This window comes from Vicia villosa, linkage group LG3 (genome assembly GCF_029867415.1).
Source record: "Vicia villosa cultivar HV-30 ecotype Madison, WI linkage group LG3, Vvil1.0, whole genome shotgun sequence".
Lineage (NCBI taxonomy): Eukaryota > Viridiplantae > Streptophyta > Magnoliopsida > Fabales > Fabaceae > Vicia > Vicia villosa.
Genome location: NC_081182.1, coordinates 162,683,605 through 162,706,857, shown reverse-complemented (window position 1 = coordinate 162,706,857; position 23,253 = coordinate 162,683,605). Strand labels below are relative to the sequence as shown.

At 37.8% G+C, this 23,253-nt stretch overlaps 1 protein-coding gene across 1 annotated transcript; it reads left to right on the top strand.

Annotated features, from left to right (window-relative positions):
* Positions 1 to 721: 721 nt before the first annotated feature.
* On the top strand, positions 722 to 3,599 carry LOC131662551 (pentatricopeptide repeat-containing protein At4g20740). Its single transcript, XM_058932368.1, has one exon. It carries the CDS (start codon positions 847 to 849, stop codon positions 3,010 to 3,012), a length of 2,166 nt encoding a protein of 721 aa, XP_058788351.1. The 5' UTR covers positions 722 to 846; the 3' UTR covers positions 3,013 to 3,599.
* Positions 3,600 to 23,253: the final 19,654 nt, after the last annotated feature.

Here is a 23,253-nt window from a genome sequence, read left to right as displayed (position 1 = left end):
ATATATATATATATATATATATATATATATATATATATATATATATATATATAGGGCATATCATATGAGAATGCCTTTTTTATGTGAGAATGAATCTGAACCATTGGATTTTAAAATAAACAGTGGAGATTATGTGTGAATCTTTTTTTCTCTCTCCTACATCATTTATTTTAATAATGGAGGAGAGAGAAAAAAAATTCACACATAATCTTCACCGTTTATTTTAAAATCCAATGGTTTAGACTCATTTTCACATTCTCTTATAAAAAAAATTCTTTTTATATATATATATATATATATATATATATATATATATATATATATATATATATATATATATATATATATATATATATATATATATGGAATTGTTAAACAAAAATTGAGTGTTAGCCAATCGCTTATAGATTTGCCTTCCAACTTAGAAGGACGAGGTTCAATTCCTGGTTTTCACCATATTTTAAGATAATTCTTTCCTTAGGCCTTTGTATATTTTAATCCCCATTTTTATTTTTTTAAATAATTTATTCAACTTTGATTTATGTGCCAATACATTTGGCTTTGTTATCATGCTGGTGTTTAAATAATTTATTCAACTTTGATTTATGTGCCAATACATTTGGCTTTGTTATCATGCTGGTGTAAAATACAGTGTAGAAAAAGTGGTGTATAAATAGCACACCTCTAATATAAATTCAAAAAACTCCCATAGAAAAGTTTTCTAATTTTTCACCCAATACTACTTATTTTTTCAAAACCCTCCTACCTCGAAACTCTAAAAAAAAAACCTAACAAAACACACCAGTTCAATAAGCACCGCATATTTTTTCTACTTCTTCTACAAAAATGCCTCCTCAAACTCCAACAACACCAAACAAATTTTATTTCTACTATGGTCACCGCAAACCTTCCCAAAACCGCCCTACAGTACGCGGCGGCCTTTTCTCCAATCGCCAAACTCTCACTCCTCCCAAACCTAAAACCAGCAAACAAACTAACCATTTCCAAATCCAAAAATGGGACCCACACTTTCTCTCCCACTCATACTCCCCACCACCACCACCGTCCCCGGAGGCATCATTCTCCGCCTCCATCCGCCTCTCCCCAATCGCAAGATTCATCATCGACGCCTTCCGCAAAAACGATAACAAATGGGGCCCCACCGTTGTAACTGAACTCAACAAACTCCGCCGGGTTACTCCCACCCTAGTCGCCGAGGTGCTTAAAGTCCAAACTAACCCTAACATCGCTTTCAAGTTTTTTCGCTGGGTAGAGAAACAGAAAGGTTATCACCATAATTTCGCCTCCTTCAACGCCTTCGCCTATTGCCTTAACCGTGCCAACCATTTCCGTGCCGCGGATAATCTCCCTGAGCTGATGGACGCTCAGGGAAAGCCTCCGTCGGAGAAGCAGTTTGAGATATTAATTCGAATGCATTCAGATGCCGGGAGAGGTCTTAGGGTTTATCATGTTTATGATAAGATGAGGAACAAGTTTGGTGTGAAACCTAGGGTGTTTTTGTATAATAGGATTATGGATGCTTTGGTTAAGACTGGGCATTTGGATTTGGCGTTGGCAGTTTATGGTGATTTTAGGGAGGATGGATTGGTTGAAGAGAGTGTTACTTTTATGATTTTGATTAAGGGATTGTGTAAGGCTGGGAAAATTGATGAGATGTTAGAGGTTTTGGGAAGGATGAGGAAGAAATTGTGTAAACCGGATGTGTTTGCGTATACTGCTTTGGTTCGGATTATGCTTCTGGAGGGGAATTTAGACGGTTGTTTGAGGATTTGGGAGGAAATGAAGAGAGATATAGTTGAGCCGGATGTCATGGCATATGGTACTATCATTGGTGGTTTGGCTAAAGGGGGAAGGGTTTTGGAAGGTTATGAGTTGTTCAAGGAGATGAAGAGTAAGGGTCATTTGATAGATAGAGCAATATATGGATCGTTGGTTGAGTCATTTGTGGCGGGGAATAAGGTTGGTTTGGCCTTTGATTTGTTGAAGGATGTGGTGAGCTTGGGATACCGGGCTGATTTGGGGATTTATAATAACCTTATTGAAGGTTTGTGCAATATGAATAAGGTTGAGAAGGCCTACAAGCTTTTCCAAGTTACTATTCAGGAGGGTCTTGAGCCAGACTTCTTGACTGTAAAACCGTTATTGTTGGCTTATGCCGAAAAGAAACGAATGGAAGAATTTATTAAGTTGCTCGAGAAGATGGGGAAATTGGGATTTTCGGTTATTGATAATCTCTCCAAATTCTTCTCCCATTTGGTTGAAAAGAAAGGACCGGTATTGACACTAGAGGTATTTACACACTTGAAAGAAAGAGGTTATGTTAGTATCGAAATATACAGTATTGTTATGGATTCTCTTCACTTGAGTGGTGAGGTGGTGAAAGCATTATCACTCTTTGATGAAATAAAGGGCTCAGACTTGAAGCCGGACTCATCTATATATAACATAGCTATTCTTTGCTATGTTGATCGAGGTGAATTTAAGGAGGCATGTGTATGTCATAATAAAATCATTGAGATGTCTTGCATTCCTTCTGTGGCTGCTTATTGTTGCCTTGCTAAAGGACTTTGCGAAATTGGAGAGATTGATGAAGCTATGATGCTTGTTAGAGATTGCTTAGGCAATGTTGCTAGTGGACCTATGGAATTTAAGTATTGTCTTACCATTCTTCACATTTGCAAGTCAAATGATGCAGAAAAGGTGATCAGTGTATTAAATGAGATGATGCAACAAGGTTGCTCGTTAGGCAATGTTGTATGTTCTGCAATCATCTCTGGCTTGTGCAAGTATGGAACAATTGAAGAGGCCAGAAAGGTTTTCTCAAATCTGAGGGAGCGCAAATTGTTGACCGAATCTGACACAATTGTGTACGACGAATTACTAATTGATCACATGAAGAAAAAGACAGCAGACTTGGTAATATCTGGATTGAAGTTCTTTGGTCTAGAATCTAAACTAAAGTCCAAGGGTTGTAAGCTATTGCCAGATTGAAATTCGGCGTGGAGACCAATTGATTCCTTCTCTTTGAACATGCATAATGATGCTGCCTGCCTGAACACCATTTTGGAGAGGTTGACCATTGTTTTTATTGACTTCTCCTCTAGCATCATCATCCAATATCTGATATAGCCGTGGATGTGAACACTTAACATATTACAAAGAATTAGCCACATGTTGCCGGACCTTGTTGCATACTCTATACTATTGGACTGTTGTACTACGGAGGTCATCTGTTCTGGGTTGCACAGATTGGATCATGTAACACATATTGTCTCATTTGAAAGGTCACTCAAATTCAAATCATAGTATAAGCTCATACTTGCTTTGTGGGGGTATTTGGAAATTTGAGTATCATTTTTGTGTTGTTTTCCTATGTAAAACTTTGAAAACAGGATACAGTGTAAACAAGGCGACACTTTTGTAATTAAAACTTAAACCAGAAAGCTTTTTGAAATCAATTAGGCCCTTAGCTTCTTGTTCTAATGTTGAAGTAGGATATCTGGATACGCAGTGTCCACTGTTGGATTTCAATGTTAGCCATTTGCATGTATATAATAATTTTTATTTTACCTTGGTTACATTTTATCTCTCAGTGTAAGCAGATTGATAGCATGTTTGTTATAAGTCTGTAGAGGCAGAACCTTTGTTTTGGAAAGGTTAATTTGCAGTAATTGATAGCACCAGTATATATTTGGAAGCGCAATTCGACACAGTTGTTGATGTACCAAGATGAAGAACTGTTATTACATTCTAGCATATTGTAAAAAAATGTAGGTTGCTTCTGTGTGAGACTTAACTGTGGCAAAAAGGCTGCAGCTAATTCTGCAAGTGAAATGAACAAGATACATTTTCATTTATTTTGTTACCTGCTATTCTCTGCATTCTTTCTTCATATATTTTCCTAAATGTCAATCATCTCCAAATATTTAGTGGTTGGAAACAAATATTGATAAGGAAGTTGTGTTTTGGCTTTACTTCTTGGCCCTTGTTGTTCGGAATTCTAAAACTACGGAACCAACTGGTTTCAAACCGGGGGAACAAAATCCGGAGCAACGACCCCAACAGTTTGGAAGATATCTTTAGAAAATGTTTTAGCACCGGTGTATCCTATATGTACTCAAGTTTATTCGAAGTATCCCAAGTCGACTTATTGGGAAATAGGAGGAAAATAACTTTTATCTCTTGTTTCGGAGAAATAAGTGGCTCACGAATGCTTACCAGTCACTTGAACCTTTATTTCAATTGCAAAGTGAAAGCTTGCTTACAATTTTTGTAGGGGTGTGCATTTATGGTTATCCATAGCATATTTGTATAATGGAACATACCAGTGTTATCAAATTGCCCCGCCATGACCGCTATGGCGGATATACATGGCGGTTTTTGGACTGGTCGCAATGGTAAATATCGGCCGCTATTGTGGGTTTTTTCGCAATAACGGCGCCGCAAAGTGGCCGGTATGGTGGGATTTTGGCTCTCCGCCATTGACTCACAACACTGGAACATACCATATATATATATATATATATATATATATATATATATATATATATATATATATATATATATATATATATATATATATATATATATATATATATATATATATATATATATATATATATGCCCTTGATATTAAAAACAGGTCAGACCCCAAAGTCCTAACCCTTCGTATGTCCTTGATAGTTAAAATCCTTTTATAAGTTTCTCATTTTCTCAATCTCTACCCTTTTGAAACTCACCTTTTCTTTCTCAAAAAACTAGAACCTGCCCTTAAATTCTCAAATAAATTTATGAGTTCCACAAAGTGTACTGCAGTTCTCCTTTCTCTTAGCAAACTAAGAATCCTACATTGCTGCTCAAGTAACGTACTTCTCAATTTGTGATTCTTGCTTTGTTTCAGTCGTGATTATTCTTCTACATTACTCAAGGTATGCTAAAATGAGGTTTACCACACAATCTCTTTTTTTCTCACACTATAAAGGATCTTTTCTTTGGTATTTTACCTTTTGGCATTGGTTTGTGTTTTGATGTTTTACCAAAGAGTTGAAAATACCAACAGAATTGGAATCATATGATATGAAAATTAAAGACAAAAAATGAAGTTGGTTTGTAGTTTTCTTTCTCTAAAAGTTAGTGATGAAATTTAAGATCAATTTAATTTGCTACAATTATGAATTCAGTTATTCCTTTTAGTTTTTAAACTGATATGCTGTGCTTGTATTGCTTTCTGTTTCACAGGTCCATGTGATCAAAACTTGGACGATACTTGTTGGAAAAAAGATCAGCAATATTTGAGTTTTTCTTTTGCAATATATGATCCAAACTTTATGGGAATAATATGCAGGTTAGAAGCTTGGAGCAGATGAATTGAAATCTCCTGCTTGAACTTGTCAGAACTTTTTTCTTTTTAGGTTGATGTTAAAAAGATAGGGAAGTTTCAATTTGTTCTGATTGTAAATGATATATAGTTAGCAAATGATATATGCGAGGAGGAGATAATTTTGTTTCAATTTTTTCTCAATGGACAAATATGAAGGAGGAAGTGTGTGATCCCATCCACCATGTATGCATTCTGACAGCACCATTCTCATCTGAATCTTTCTCACCACCAAGAAGTGCTTAAAACCGACAATTTGTGCCTTGCTTGACTAATGGAATCAATGCAACCAATATCATTTTAAATTTGAGACATTTGAATAGAATGGATTAGTCTATAATATCACGCAAAACCAGAAGTTGGTTCCAAACTCTCCATATCTAGGTAGAGAATCAGCGAACTAGCTTATGGTGTTTGGTGTGGTCAGAAAAACAAAATGAATGTAATTTATCTTTTTAAGTTTATAAGTTTGTTTGGTGTGGTCAGAAAAACAAAATGAATGTATTTTATCTTTTTAAGTTTATAAGTTTAGGTGAGGAATGTTACAATATCTGTTGGAATTTCCGCCTTTGTTGCAGTTCTAGTCCACCTAAATTATGGCACTTGACTTGCCTTTATTTTATTGAAGATGAATTTAGTCTTATATTGTTTAGGGATAGAGATATGACCTATCTAGTGTTTATAAAATTTGGGCAATAATGAATCGGAAGGATATGGAAAACCGTAAACATTTTACTAAAGTTTCTTTAAATTTTTTTATCCAATTTATTCATTAACCTTTTTTATTTGGATGATAATCAAGCCATTTGTGAAATTAATTTAAATGCTATATTTTGTTTTTTAAATTTTTTTCAAAAAAATATATTTAAAAAATTCTTTAAAAAAAATCTCTTTTAAATATTTCATTTTATATATGGTGATTGTGAGGGAGCTTGTGTTTTCCTTCTGAAATTTGTGTACCCTTCGGGTGACCACATTTTAACTTATTGCATAAAAGTCAAATTTCATATTATTGAATGACTTTTTCACCTTTCCATTCATTTACTTGTGTTCGGAGCATTATGTTTTAGAAAATTTCTTTGGCTACCTCCCAACCTTCTAGTTCCCCTCTGGTGAAAAACTCAAACTACCCCTGACTTCGGAAATGCATTTCCGAAATGCAAGAAAAAGGTGTTTTCGGAGATGAGCGCCTTTTTTTTTTGAAAAAATTGTCTTATTTCGGAAGTTCATTTCCGAAAACAGCCCCCCTCCCTAATTCATTTACCCTAATCTTCTTCCAAACTCAACCCCAAAGAGATTTTTCTGCAAACCACTTCCAAGCTACATCAAAGGCTCCATCTACTTGCTCTACTACATTCAAAAGTCCTCCAATCTATTCAATCGGTAAGCATTTTGATTTTAAGATCTATGATTAAAATTTATATTAGGGTGTTTACAAATAGCAAAAAATGTATTAGGTTAGGTTTGTACTGATATTTAGGATGTTTAGAATGTGTAGACATAGGTTTGATTTAGGATTTTGGGGTCTGCCATTGGAGGTTGCAGAGAACTTCTGCGCAGGGGTGTTTCGGAAGTTCATTTCCGAAAACACCTCCATTCCCAGTTTCGGAAATGAACTTCCGAATTGTATCAGAAGTGCAATTTTTTTTAGTTTTTTCTGTTGTCTCGCATATTAATCGATTTCAACTGTTTACAGGAACATGTCAGGCAACCAACCAGCACGCATCAGACAGGGTAGAGAGACCCAGACTGCGTCGCTAGACGCGAGCGGGCGGCGGCGCAGTTGGCGTCGACACAGGGACGGGGGCAGAGCCGGGGACGACGTGTGCGAGTTCCCGTGGAGATGGGCGAGGGTACCTCCTCATCTGGATCTAGGAGTAGGCTGGCTCGGGTATCTTCTTGCCGGTTGGGGAGATGACGATCACCTTGCATGATGTGCAGTGTCTTCTCCACCTGCCGATCAGGGGGGCACTGTTGACCCACTCCCGGATCCAGAGGGTCGAAGCCACTGAGTGGATGGTGCTCTATTTGGGTATGGAGCCCGAAGTTGCTGACTTTGAGTGCGCCACGACATCTGGGCCTCATATCCGGTTCATCACACTGAGCCGCTACTTCGAGCACCACATGGTGGCGGCGGCCGAGGCTGAGGCTGAGGGTGACGAGCTATTTACACATTAGCACCGTGGCTGTGCTCTTCGGTGCTGGTACATGCATGTGGTAGGCGCTGCGATCTTTGTCGACAAGAGTGCGAGGTACGTCGACATGACCTACCTCCGCTACTTCATGGACTTGACCACCGTTCACCAGTGGAACTGGGGGGCAGCTACTCTGGCATACCTATACCAGAAGCTGAATGAGGCCTCCAACTGGAGGACGAGGCAGTTGACCGGATCCTGCACACTACTCACGGTACGTTTCATTTTAATTGTTCCGTATTTATTTATGTTTCGTATTTACTTATGTTCGTATTTATTTATGTTTCAGAGCTGGATCATCTCCTACTTCTCCCACATCCACGGCTTCCACATCGATCCTGCGTACGTTGACGCCATGCCCAGGGCCGCCAGATACGTTCTCCAGAGGGGGAACAATGCGGTGGGACCATACCGTGGGTACTTGGACCGCACGATGCACGACGACGTCACTTGGAGGCCGTTCAGCGACTACACTCAGATTGTCCCCTTTGACGGCATATCTCTATATTCTGGTTGGTTGGCATGCGGGACTACCATCATGGTCCGGTATCTCCCTGAGCGGTGCATGCGACAGTTCGGATTTGTGCAGATGATACCCAAGTCACCCTTTGAGGCTGCTCCCGACATAGTGACCAGAGTGCAGCTCACTGCCAAGTTTGACGATTGGGAGCATCATGTGGTACCGGAGGAGTACCGTCGCATGCGGGTCACCCAGGACTGGCACAGTGTGGAGGGGTACGTCACATGGTTCTATCGGGTGTCACATCCTCTGCTGACACCCGACGCTCCCGGCGCTCCTAGGCCAGCCCACGAGGAGATCCTGGAGAACCAGCAGGCCGAGGATGACCACGCCATTGATCTCCTGCCGATCTGCTAGCGGATAGAGATGCTTGGACGGGACGCGTTGGATCGAGGTGTCGTTCATCAAGGCGGTCCAGAGGCAGTCGCCGTGATGGAGATGATCGTCACTGATGCGGGCCGTGCGGTGGCATACAGGCGGCAGAGGAGGGCCCAGGGTGAGAGGGTTAGGCATACCCAGTAGTGGGCGGGTTTATTTTTTTTTTTGTTTTCGGATTGTATCTTTCGTACACTATTATTATTTGGATTTGGATCGGATCGGTTTGTATATATCACTTTTCTTATCATATTAGTATATTAGTATTTTCTGTTTATATATCGATTATTTTATTTGCCGTCTATCTTTAATTCCAAAATCATAAAAAAAAAACACAGTTTCTGCATAATTCGGAAGTTCATTTCCGAAACCCCCCAAAATCTGAAAAAAGGTGTTTTCAGAAGTTCATCTCCGAAAACACCCCCATTTGGTGTTTTCGGAGATGAACTTCCGAAGTCTGAGAAATTTTTTTTAAAAAAATTACTTCGGAAGTTCATTTCCGAAGCACGGGTAAACTGGGTTTTTTGCTGGGGGTGACCCCCATAGGGAGGTGGGTAAAGAAAAAACCATGTTTTAAACGGACCAATTCAATCACTTAGGAAGTAGTTGGATCCTCAAGTTTGCTTGCGAGTTACTCGTTTTGTCTCGTAATAATGTTTTCTCTCATAATAAATGTCTTATTTGAGCAATGTGTGATTCTAAAAAAAAATATTATTTGTGTTGATTTTAATGATAAAGTTAATATCATTTACTAGAATACTCTTATTAATTATAGGTAATAAAATAGTTGAATAAAGTGAAAGTTAATAAATAAATATATAGTACTGGAAAAATAACAATAAATACTGTATTGATATTGTAAATAGACAATTATTTAAGACAGAGAAAAAACTATAAATGAGATATTTTTATGAGACAGCGAACATTGAAATATAATACTACTATCTTATATTGTTTTGATTGTCTAGAATATCATAAATGATATCAAAAGTTTGAATATATATATATATATATATATATATATATATATATATATATATATATATATATATATACTTAGTTCAATCTTACAAAACTGTCAATTTGTAAAGTAAGTATTGTCCTCACTTATAAATTTATGTTAAACTTATTTACCGTGAGATTTTAACATATATCATTTTTAAAAAACTCTAATTTTAATTTCTTAATTTTGTTTTAAAACTCTAATTTTGATTTCTTAAAAAACTATAGATTGAGACGTAGGTTTAGGTAGTTAATTAATTTTGGAAGACATGGTGTAATACTCCTCTGTCTCCTTAAGATTCTACATGCCACTCTCTCCAAATTATATATGACACCCCGGACATTTTCATAAAGGAAGAAAACAATTTTTAACCAAATTTTTGGTAGTGCATATGAAATTTTCAGCATTACACAAATTTCTGGTAGTTCATTTGAAATTTTCGGTATGTTATAATTTTTTTGAAATTTTCTAAATTTACTAGTCCATACCGAAAATTTAGTGGATAACTGAAATTTCTGATAGTATATTTCGTGAAATTTTTTGAACGATCAGGATTTTGGCGACAATTTTGTAAGGTTATGGTTTTACCGACAATTTTATGTGGTCTAGAATGAATCAAAGATTCTATAAATAGGGGCATACTCCCTCCGTCCCATATTATAAGCAAATTTTATAATTTAGATTCATTGAATAAATAATGTATTTGGTCTACATATAGACCAGATACATTATTTACTCAATGAACCTAAAAAATAATTTTTGCTTATAATATGGGACGAAGTAGTATGTTATAGAGAAAGACATCTAAAGAAATGCCTCTTCCTCGATTTCCGACTATGGCAGAAGAGTATTTCAATGGAAATAATTCTCCTGTTGAGTTCAAGCTTCCGGTAGACTCCTCATCTCTCACCAACTAGACAAATAAGTTGAACGAATTGTTGTCGGATACCAATAACAGAAGGGTGAGAAAGATCGAGTTTCGTGAAGATTGGGTTGATAGTAATGGACTTGATTGAGTTGAAGACTGATGAAGACGTGACGACCATGTGGAAATCGTTTGGCCTGGTGGAGGTAGTGCTGGAGGCACGTCGTCATCCGATAAAAACCCTAGCAACAGAAGGCCCCCAACATCCGAAGACCCTGCAACAGGTGGTATGAGGCGAGGATGTGATATAGTGAAATACCTCTCCAAATAACCATCCTCACACGACGAAGAGTGCTGAACAGTCAATGCCTTAGATCTAATCTCACAGGTAGAGCTGATGATATGGCTCTGAAACCATCTATAAATCCCCACTTCGGAGCCTCCTAAAATGGCTGAGGGATGCACTGGACATAACCATACTGTCGGAGACACCTCTCAGGAAAGTGTCTAGCCACCGAGGTCTCCCACCTCATATGTCCTGAATATAATACAACATCGTCAAATGGATGATGGGCCCGATGAGCTGTGTATGGTGTCCAGACGACATAATCTATTATCAAATCATCCAGCCTCCTCCTATACTCTACAAGCCCACCCTGAATCTCCTGCCTGGCCCTCCATATCCTCGCACGTGAAGCGCCAGTTGTGACACGCTGCACTCTCTTATCACATATGCTAGGAAAATGCTCGTATATCCAACACTGGAGAAACTAAAACTAATTAATTTCTATAAAAAAATTAAAAAAAACAGCTAAGAAATGCTCGTATAAGTGGAATAGGCCCAGATAACTAGCAAGTTGTCTTGAATAGAATCAGATAACCAACTCCAAGGCTATGTAGAGAATGGTCAAGGCGACAACTCCCCAAGCCCAACATGGAGTATTTAGGCTAATGAACATCCACATGTATCAAATATCAATGTATACACCTGAATTATCCGCAAAGAGAGTACATGCAATTAGATGTAGCATGTATGCCATAGCGGCAACCTCATACCTCTCTTCCTCCACAAGCTCCGGGTACCTGTCCCGCAACCAAGACATTCGAAGGTGAAGTCCCATGTTACAATCAAACTCCTTCAACACGACATCCTCAGGGACCTGCAGATCCTCTACAACCTGGAGTCTCGTTATCGTATGGTTAATGATAGGACCAATAAAGAATCTACGGTCAATGGGAAGATGAAACAATGCAGAGACATCATCTAAAGTGATGGTCATCTCCCTAAATGGTAGATGAAAGGAGGATGTCTCCGAGTGCCACCACTCAACAAAAGCAGGTAGCAAGAAGGCGTCGAGCATGGTCAAATAGAAATCAGTGAACTCCATCAGACTAAAATCACAAATAATGCGCTTGACTTGCTCATGCATCGGACCCAAAGGGAAGTTCTTCAACTTCAACCGATAGGATGCGACCTTTAGCGGTTGATCCTCATGTAGGAAACACATTTAAATAAATAAACCGTAATCTTTTAACATATCATTGAATAATAAATATTTTGCAAATAAAAAATATAACATATATACCTTTCCATGCCATCTATATGCGACATGGGAAGCATAACCTGTGAGCACATATCAGTCATGAAATCCTCTCAGGAAGGCTCGATCTGTATGAACAGATGCCTCCGTAGAAGTACGAGTCGTAGCCTCTGTATTTTTAAGAGTAGCATCCTCATCGGTAACATGTACCTCCTCATTAACAGTAGCTACCTCCTCCACAAAAACATGAACCTCCTGAGTCTCAACTGGTATCTCAACCTTAACACGTTCCTTCAGAGGAACATGTTCCTCCACAACAACTGAAACCTCCTTAGCCTCCATAGGAACAGGCTCTTCCACAACAACTGGAACCCTCAGCCTCCACAGGAACAGACTCCTACACATTAATTGGAGCATGATCAGCCTCCACACAAAAACACAAAAAACACAAAAACAAACAGAAACATGTGAGCCGAGCTACGGTAACTCTGATTCTTGAAAAGGATACGTAGGCAGCGGGGTAGGGCCCGTGCGAGTACAACTCTTTATTTTCCCTGCATTTTGCATTCATTCGCATATAGACATAGATATAGTACACACCCTTTAGATAGAAACAGACATAGGTGGATACCATCGAGTAAGATGGGCGTGAGGGGTGCTAGTACCTTCCCCTTGCGTAACCGACTCCCGTACCTAGGTTCTCTGGTCGAAAGACCTTGTTCTTAGTCTTTGCCAGGTTTTCTGATATCCCATTCCCTTTTGGGATAAATATATTGGTGGCGACTCTGTTCATTTTTCGCGAGCGTGCGACACGTACCATAACACTTCTAACAACGTCAATAACTCCTACCACCGTCTCAATCACTAACCAAAAATCCTACATCAAGGCCTACCATAATACTTTCCTTAATCACTGATCCAACAACGACACCTCACACAAGGCTACTCAAACAACAACTTCACAGTCCATCAGTAGCGTTAGAGCATCACAACTCTCTGAATTCCATTCTTTAGAAATAACCGAAATCTACTCCGAGACACTCCAACTTGATTAACAACCAAAGTCTTAAGTCCAAGTCACCTTCACTTCAGAAAACAACAAATTCCAACAACACTAGTACTGCTGCCCTCAGTAGCATACTAACATCTTGCAACTGAAACATATTCGAGAAGCATATCTTCTCCCCCACTAAGCTTCAAACCACTCTTGCATACAACCGACTAGAGGCACAACAAGTACTGACAGTGCTCCACACACTTATCACGTACTGAGGAATTAAACAACATTACACAACACTGGCCGGACAGACCAACCTGCTCTGATACCACTAATGTAACACCCCAATTCTACCCAAAGCATTTAGGCAAGAAAATATCAGAGTGTTAAAATTTCATACAACACAATTAGGATGTTAAACTAAGTAACCAAACAAACACCTAGAAAACAAACGGCCATCAACGATGCCAAAAGCATACAACACCTGCCTATAAAACGATACATAACACACGAAAGATATGAACATAAAAAAAGTACGTATAGCTCTCGCTCTCAAATAGGAGTTTTCCAAAATAAAGTGTTTACAATACACATCAACACATTATCACATATACATGTTCAAAGAGTCATATACAAATAAATAACAACAGACTCCCAACTCCCGGGTGTTACGTGTAGCAACTTGCCCTAAAAATTAAAGATTTAGAGTCACCACCTATTCTACCAAGGCGAATAGGAAACCTTACGCAGTTAAGAGATCGGGGTAAGATTATTATAATCAGGTCGAGGGAAGGTGTTAGGCACCCTCAACCCTTTCCTTAGGTTTTGTCTAAGGTAACAGTTATATGGCTAAAATTTAAGGTTTAATAGCTAAGGAAATGAATAGGGCGAAAATTGAGATTTGAACTGAATTGAGGTTTTGAGAAAGGGGACTCGCCTTGGTTATCCAAGTGCCTACGTATCTCCAGTATTGAAGAGATGAAAATCTGTAGTGTCGTGGTTTAGTGTGTTTTGAATGTTTTAGTGTTTGGCATACAACCCTGATTTGATATGTCACCGTTAGATACGATGATCAATAGATTTGATCATTATAGTTAACGGATTAAATAATGTATTACTGGTTGCTCTGATCGATAGATTCGATCGTCACGGGCAGCAAATGAGGTGTGTTTTAATTTTGTAATTAAATCTCATGTTTTATTCTTTTATCTCTCGTCTAATGCGACTAATAGCTTTAGTCGGGTCGAGGAGAGAATTATTCAAGAATTAATTAAATTAATATTCGATTAAATTTATTTCTCGGCAATGCGACTAATAGATATAGTCGGATCGAGGAGAAAATTATATTAATTAAGAATCAATCGAATTAATATTTTTACCAAATGGCAGTGGGATTGAGCAAACCCTAATTTCTTAATAGACTTTTCTAGGGTTTTTGTGATTATAATAATTAGAACTAATTAAATCAATTAAATCGAATAGTCGAAATAATCGAATAAATTGGGAAGAATCCTAAACACTAGTCATTAGCCTAATCTATTTTATTTCTAATCCTAATTAAATAAAATAACTAAATAATAATTACTTAATATTTAGTATAAATAAATAATAGAATAAAAAAATAATATAGAAAACCTGGCTATTATCCAGTGTAGCAGCCCTGTGAAAGTCCATGGTAGAGGTGCACCTCCTGAGCGTTGGATCTCCCACTGACTGAATCTAAAGGCTGCCGGTGGAGGTTGTACGGTGGTCTTCAGGAGGGTGATGCGCCTAGGATCTGCAGACTTTGTTAATGCAAAAATAAAAGAAAAATAACATGTTGCTCGCGGGGATCGAACCCCTGTTTGGACTGTGATAAACATATGGCCTTTACCATTCGCTCCACGTTCACCTAGTGATAACAAATAGAAACGCATCCTACATAAACCGTCAAACGACGTGAATGCTTCTTTTAAAAAATTCAGCGCGCACAATGTCGTCTTCCTCATGTTTTCTTTCTGAAAATGGAAAGTCTTTGGCAACGGTTTATGTACGTTGCAATAACCCTGTCAAATGCAAAAAAACACCATACGCAACAGAAAATTCAATACAAAGCGACGATTCAACTCGGTTAAATCCCACGAACACAACGGTGGTCCTCGTTTGATCTAATTTCTTTCATATCAAGAACCCCTAATTCAAAACTTGGGACCCTGTCAATGGCGGATTCCCTACCTTGCGGTGAAACACCAAATTGTCAATCCAAAAACGTTTCTTACAATCATACAAACTCAAAGACATAATTAAAAACCATTCATGACATCTAATTTGGCATAATCGAATGTAACTTTTTCTTGACAAACCGTGACCTATACGCGATAACTCCGAGCCTGTTAGATGCCTCTAGAGGAAGAGTCTGCTTCAGGGATACTCCAAGGACGCATTCGAATCCTCAAAACCAAGTGAATCACCCTGCAACCATAAAAATCAAGTTTCAGTTTTCCTTCCTTTTCTTGAATTCGGCCATAGCTTTTTGGAGGCCAAAAAAACACCCCCCTTTTATCTGCAGTTGTTGTTTTCTTTATATATGATTGAATTAGGTCAACTATTTTGGTCCAAATCTTCTTGAATCCATGGTTGCCATTTTTAAGAAATTTGATTTTTTTTGTTGCACTTTGTACGTTTCATGAAAGAAGGCCTTATTGTCTATATCTAATTTTTTATTCTTCTTAAATAAAAATAAACATAAAATAGTAATAGTTAGTGAAATAATAATAAAAATAAAAATAAAAGGAGATCTAATGTTTTAAAAAAAAATAATAGGAGTTAGAATTATAATATATATTTAGAAAGTAAATAATAATTATTTGATTTTTTTTCTTAACAACTAATGATAAGTGAATGTTAATAATAATAGCAAAATAATTAATCTAAAATAATAATGAAAAAATAATAATGAAAAATGATCAAACCAAATATTAAAATTAATAATCAAACAAAAAATCATAAGGCATATGATCAGTTGTGAAACAGACTAAAAACCTCAAAAACGGGATAGAAGGCTGGGCTCAAGCACCCCATAACCTTAACCCCCATTTTAACTCAGGATATTCTATAAGAACGCAGGTTTGACAATAGGAATGTCAAACCCCATGATTCTTAATTTTGACCTTGATGAAAAAACATGAATTGACCGGGCAAATTTTGGGGTATGACATTACGTATCAGAGCAACTGACAAGACCCACTGGAGAACTACCTCTTCCAAAAGACTCCCAAAGCGGATAATCTGCAGGATGCCACTCAAGCATCAAATCAGCAGAAGGGTGAGAATATAATTTATAATGAAGAAGCATGATAAATATAGTAATGCCAATAAGTATCATCAAGAATCATACAACAAAGTAATCCACTAAGTCAACCACAATCAATATATAAGTAATGCGACACATGAATGATAACATAAATTATACAGACAGACAATGATGAATGAGACTCGACTATGCATATGCATGTGGTACCAAATCCGGAGTAAACTCCTCCTTGTCATTATGACAAATACACCTTGCCGAGCATTATGCTGGGACTTCTTTCCCTCAGGAAAATACACCTTTGTCGAGCAGTAAGCTACGACTAACTGTCATCGAGCATTTCGCCCCCACTGATGACCTTTTGCCACACAGGCAAATACACCTTTTTATCGAGCATTAAGCTCCCACTGGTAATAATTGCCAATTCAGGCCACCTGTTAATAGCATTCCGCCATTAACGTATTGAAATGTTATGATGTGCAAATATATGACTCTATTACATGACAACAACATCATCAACAATATAATACGGTCACATACTCACGTTACACCGTTTATATTCTATCCAAAAGGATACATCACCGATTAATAACATCATTATCAATTATATCACACCATAATTACCCCACAGGCATTAATAAGCACACAACACACATTCAACGTCAAAACATACAGGCCACATTGGCATAAATGATCGCATAATTGCATCACATCAAATTAATATTGGCCATCGGCCCACAACTTCATCAATACATCATCAACAAGTTGTAATAACAACAATTCAACAATGATAATACATCATTCTCATAACAACAATTACTTGCCATAAGGCCACACATCATGTTAACAACAAACAACCAAACATCGTCACATATCAAGAATGAACATTCATTAATACATAACACATACGAACATGATTTCAGGTTAATCCACACATCAACAACAATTGCAACCAAGCACTATGATTATCTACCAATCATATCACGCATATAAACAATTATGTGTTTTTATCAACAACACCTTATAACCAATTAATCACAAGCTAACCAAACCTATACCATCATATATAACATCCAATTAGCTTCCTAACGCTTCGAACGGCGTATAAAACGGAGTTATGGATCAAAAGTTATGATCTTTACAAAATCTGCCAAAAATTGGAAAAGCTCTAGGTCGACGCATGGAAAACATAGGTCGACGCATTGAACTCCTGTCACCATCGGGTATGCGCACGCCGAACCAATAAGTCGACGCATTTAGCAGAAAACGCAGATTTTTGCCTTTTAGGCTGCACAGATCGACGCAAACCCCTGTGTAGGTCGACCTAAGCTTCGTAGAAACCCTAAAATCACCATTTCCACCAACCAAACTCTTATAAACATTTCTCTAACACCTATACATCATTATACATGAATACAACACATACATACCATAAAAACAACCTAACATCAAACTTTTCATGGTTGATTCATCAATCTTTCTCAAAACCTAACATTTTCTTCAAACTCAATCAAGCCATGGAAATGGAAAAGAAAGCGTGATCAGTCACCATAACACAACAAGGATATGATTCTATACAAAATACCAACAAAACATGTTTGAATCTTGCTATATCATGAAAACCTCATAATCCACCATTGTTGGTCAAGCATAAAAAATGAACAAGAACAAGAACAAGAACAAGACTATAAGAATCATACATTCAAGATAAATTAGATTCACCCCCTTACCTTGGATTGATTCTTCATCTTCTCCAAAACCTCCTTCTTCACTTTCTCTCCATCTTTGCTCTTCTTCTTTCTCTCTTCCCTTTCTTTCTCTCTTCTTCTTCTCTTTTCCTTTCTTCACGTTTTCTTCCTCTTATCTCTTTTCTATCCCCCCCCACTACTTACTATTCACACACAAAATATCGCACTTTCCTGTCCAAACTCAATTGCTCAGAAAAACCCCAAAACGCAGAATATTACCTTAATAATATTTCTAGTACCAAAAAAAACCTTCAATTAAATATTAGTCTGCCATCCTGAACTAATACCGACTGAAACGACTCCAAAAACGGTAAAATTCCAATAAACGTCACAAACGTCCAAATTAAGCATATACTTATTTTTCTGGGCGTTACAACTCTCCCCCACTTAGAACATTTCCGTCCTCGGAAATATCCCAAACGCAAACAAACCTGGATACGCTCTCGCCTCCGACCAACCAACTATCAAGCCACGAAAGCAACGACACAATCAGCACCAACAACGAATCACTCTAGCTAAAAGCAAAACAACCAAAACACAACAACGACAACGAGATGCAATGCCCATACAATGCACTCATCGACTAACACCAAAACACGAGAAATAACCAAAACACAACCAACAAGAACAAGAACAAGATGCAATGCCCACACAATGCACTTGTCAACCAAACCGCAACCTGATTGTTACTATCATCAAAGGCAACACACCCCTAATCCCCCATCAAAGGAATTAGCTACATGCACTCGAACCATCACCATGGAAACGAGACACCATCCTAGATAAGGACATAAAGTTCCATGACATATACAACTTCTGAACAGCCTCAACAAAACTAGAATACCAACATCCCGGTCGCAGAACATCCAAACAACCATGCCAAGACATAGCAGTCAAACATGTAACCAAAACATCTGGTAGTCTTATCATTCCTACCACGTCCAATGTCCAAAATTTGAACTCTAACAATTCATACACACACATACGAACCACGTCATTTCACGCTTCCGATGTGCACTCTGATTTCCCATAACAAACAGATTTACCAATTTCATATCCAACTTCCAGCTCTTTCTAGTATTCACCAGAAACTCATTGTTCTCTCTTAACAGACTCAACCTTTTAATCTGCTGTGTCAGCTCGCACACCAGACAAAAGTATTTGTATCATCCGATCAAAGGCAAAAAGCTAATCCAAACACATCCTTGTTTCACAATGCAAGCCCTTATAGATCTTTAAGTGGCCAAATCGTCCTCTCAGTCTGACCATCCGTTTGAGGATTTGACGCCAAACTCAACGCAACTTCGTACCCAAAGTACCTTACGAACCTTCTCAAAATTTCAGAAATAAACCTCAGATCTAAATCCGAACATTACCTTACGAAACACCTTGCAAACAAACAAGCTGACCAATATACAACTCGCAAGTACTTCCATCGGTTAATCCATTCTTATCTGAATAAAGTGAGCAGATTTCTTCAATATATCAATAATAACCCAAATCACCTCACAATTACTCGAGGTCCTCGGCAAACCAGAAACAAAATCCATAGAAATGTTATTTCGCTTCCACTCAGGAATGGAAAACAGTTACATCAAACCAGACGACTTCTGACAAGTCAAACACAAATAAACAAATCCCTTCATATCCTTCTTCATTACCTTGCCACTAAAATGACCTTCTCAAATCTTGATACATGTTAGTAGCATCAGGATGAATACTCAAATCACTACGACGCACTTCATCCAAAGTCCTCTTTTTAAATCCGAACATTAGCAATACAAACTTGATTATGACATCCCATGACATTGTTCTTATCAATCCGAAGGTCACTATCTTTATCTTTGACTAATCAATGTCATCTTATTAACCCATTCAAATCCGATTTCTGACCTTTTCTAATCTCATCAAGAATACCATAAGTAAGCTTTCACGTATAAAGCTCAACACCTGAAGAAGTCGCTTTACAACCCAAACTCAAATCTCACAACGGTTTCAACAATCACAATACTCGAATCATTGACATAGACGTATGCCATGGTTTCTCATATTCAACTCGTTCTGATCAAACGAATACTTCAAACTCTTGTAGTCACTTACACACACAAATCTCGATCCGAATAATTAGTGCCTTCAAATTTCCCAAACAGAAATAACAACTGCCAACTCTAAATCTTGTGACAGATGAATCCTTTCAAAAATCTTAACTCGCATAAAAGCATAAACCACCACTTACCCCTTTCTGCATTAGAACTTCTTGCAAACCCAACAAAGAAACATCCCAAAACACCACAAACAGTTCTAATAGATCCGGCAAAATCAAAATAGGAGTGATAGTCAACCTCTTCTTAAACTCTCGAACATTCACTTCACTCAACCAAAAACTCTCATAAGGAAACTTAGCAAACAACTTCTTCTTCCTAACACAGAAAAAACAATTCTCAAATACTTAGCATGATCATCTTCACACTGATGATACCTATACCTCAAATCAAACTTGCAAAACAAACAAGTTCAAACCAACTTGATCCATCAAAATATCAATCCTCGAAAGTGGATACTTTTCCTTAATTGTCACTTTTCTCAATTGTCTAAAATCGACACAAGGCCTCATAGAACCTTCCTTCTTAACCAACAAAACACATGCACCCTACGGCGACACACTCGAACGAACAAACCTCTTCTGAAGAAAATCCTTAAGTTGACTCCTCAACTCTTTCAACTCAGAAGTTGGCATCCGATACGGAACCCTCGACACAACAATAGTTCTAGGAACTAAATCCTTCAAACAGAACTCCAAGACGGAATTCCCCTTTTCGATGATGAATCACTTAAACCTTCAAGAAACACTCATATAAATGCGCAACTATCCGCAATTCCCATAATTGCTCTTTCTCAAGAACATCCAAAGTTGTCGACAACATAAACAACGTCGTACCACCTTGCACCGACTCATTCACTTCCAATATTATCAAACTAGCCAGATAAGCCTATCACGTCCAATACGATCCCGTCTACTATCAACAAGAGATTAAGGGTGATCAAGTCCTCAATTTGTCAATAGGTAGCCGACAATCATAATAGAGTATAAACTACCAGTACCAACATCATTAATATTCTTTTCCAACTTTTGCTCATAGCACAGAAGCACTATGATTCCACAACTCCCAAATCTCCCAAGATTATCTGAACCAACTAACACCGACGTCCGGTAGCTACGTACCAAAACACTTCTAACAACGTCAATAACTCCTACCACCGTCTCAATCACTTACCAAAAATCCTACAACAAGGCCTACCACAATACTTTCCTTAATCACTGATCCAACAACGACACCTCACACAAGGCTACTCAAACAACAACTTCACAGTCCATCAGTAGCGTTAGAGCATCACAACTCTCTAAATTCCATTCTTTAGAAATAACTGAAATCTACTCCGAGACACTCCAACTTGATTAACAACCAAAGTCTTAAGTCCAAGTCACCTTCACTTCAGAAAACAACAAATTCCAACAACACTAGTACTGCTGCCCTCAGTAGCATACTAACATCTTGCAACTGAAACATATCCGAGAAGCATATCTTCTCCCCCACTAAGCTTCAAACCACTCCTGCATACAACCGACTAGAGGCACAACAAGTACTGACAGTGCTCCACACACTTATCACGTACTGAGGAATTAAACAACATTACACAACACTGGCCGGACAGACCAACCTGCTCTGATACCACTAATGTAACACCCTAATTCTACCCAAAGCATTTAGGCAAGAAAATATCAGAGTGTTAAAATTTCATACAACACAATTAGGATGTTACACTAAGTAACCAAACAAACACCTAGAAAACAAACGGCCATCAACGATGCCAAAAGCATACAACACCTGCCTATAAAATGATACATAACACACGAAAGATATGAACATAAAAAAAGTACGTATAGCTCTCGCTCTCAAAGAGGAGTTTTCCAAAATAAAGTGTTTACAATACACATCAGCACATTATCACATATACATGTTCAAAGAGTCATATACAAATAAATAACAACAGACTCCCGACTCCACGGTGTTACGTATCAGAGCAACTGACAAGACCTGTAACACCCCATATTTTCCATTATTTAATTTAATTAGATTTTAAATTATTTAATTGGATTAATTGGCATTTTTGGTAAATTATTGAAGAGTATTGCAAAAATAGACAATTGGGCTTAGTGTAGTGGTTAGCAAAAGGGAGGTGTTAACTATGTAAGCCTTATTGGGATATTTTATATTTTTCATAAAATAGGGGAAATTGGAAAAGAAGGAAGTTAGAAGCAAAAGAGCAAGTCTGAGAAAGAGAGAAGGTACGTAAAAAGGAGAAGAAGAGGAAGAAGAGAACCTTCGAAGTTTCGACTCAAGAGGTAAGGGGGGACTCTTCGGGTTAGTGATTATTATATAATCAGGGGTAGTGAACTGATTAGGATTGTTGTTTGGTTCGATTGCATGTTTTGGTTTTTGGGGAATTTAGGTTGTTTATGTTGATTTGATGCAATTGATGAATTTGATAAATGGTTTGGTGTTAGATGACTTATAAAACGTGTTATATTTGTATTATAATATGTTAATTGATGAGTTTTTGGTATGAGATTGTTTTGGTGCGATTTGGATGAGATTGGGAGAAGAAACATGTTAAAATCGCAAAGAAATTCTGCATCTGCGAAGAATGCGTCGACCTAAGCATCAAATGCGTCGACCTAAGTGTCAGTTTGCGTTGGCCTGGGTGACAGCATGCGTCGACCTATAGGGTCAGCATGCGCATACCCGAGGGGGACAGAAAATCCAATGCAACGACCTGAAGGGGGGTTTGCGTCGACGCATGGTAGCCAATTTTTGACAAATTTTCTGAAGGGCATAACTTTCAAACCGTACATCCATTTTGAGCGCCGTTTTGAGCGTTGCGAAGCTAATTTAAAGCTTTATGTGATGATTTGATAAAATGGATAGTGGTCCTATTTAATTTTAAATGTTGATTTAATTTAATTAATGGACTATATCATTGTGTACATATATGTGTGAATGTAACAATGTGTGGTTGATGTAGTGGTGTAGCCACTTGAATTTCAATTGATTGGGTGGTGTTTTTGACATGATTATATGTGATATGACTGAATGGTTGTTAATACATGTGCATGCTTATTGGAGATGAAATGGTGAGTTGTGATGAGACGATGCGAAGCATTGGATCGGTGATGTTATAAGTATGACATATGTGTTCATTCATTCATATGCATTTTGGTGATGGATCCCGGTGATGTTGTGCATCAAATGGTGGGCATAA

Bases quoted from the DNA above. Each gene is read 5' to 3' on its own strand.
- LOC131662551 (XM_058932368.1), top strand. From the start codon at position 847: ATGCCTCCTCAAACTCCAACAACACCAAACAAATTTTATTTCTACTAT.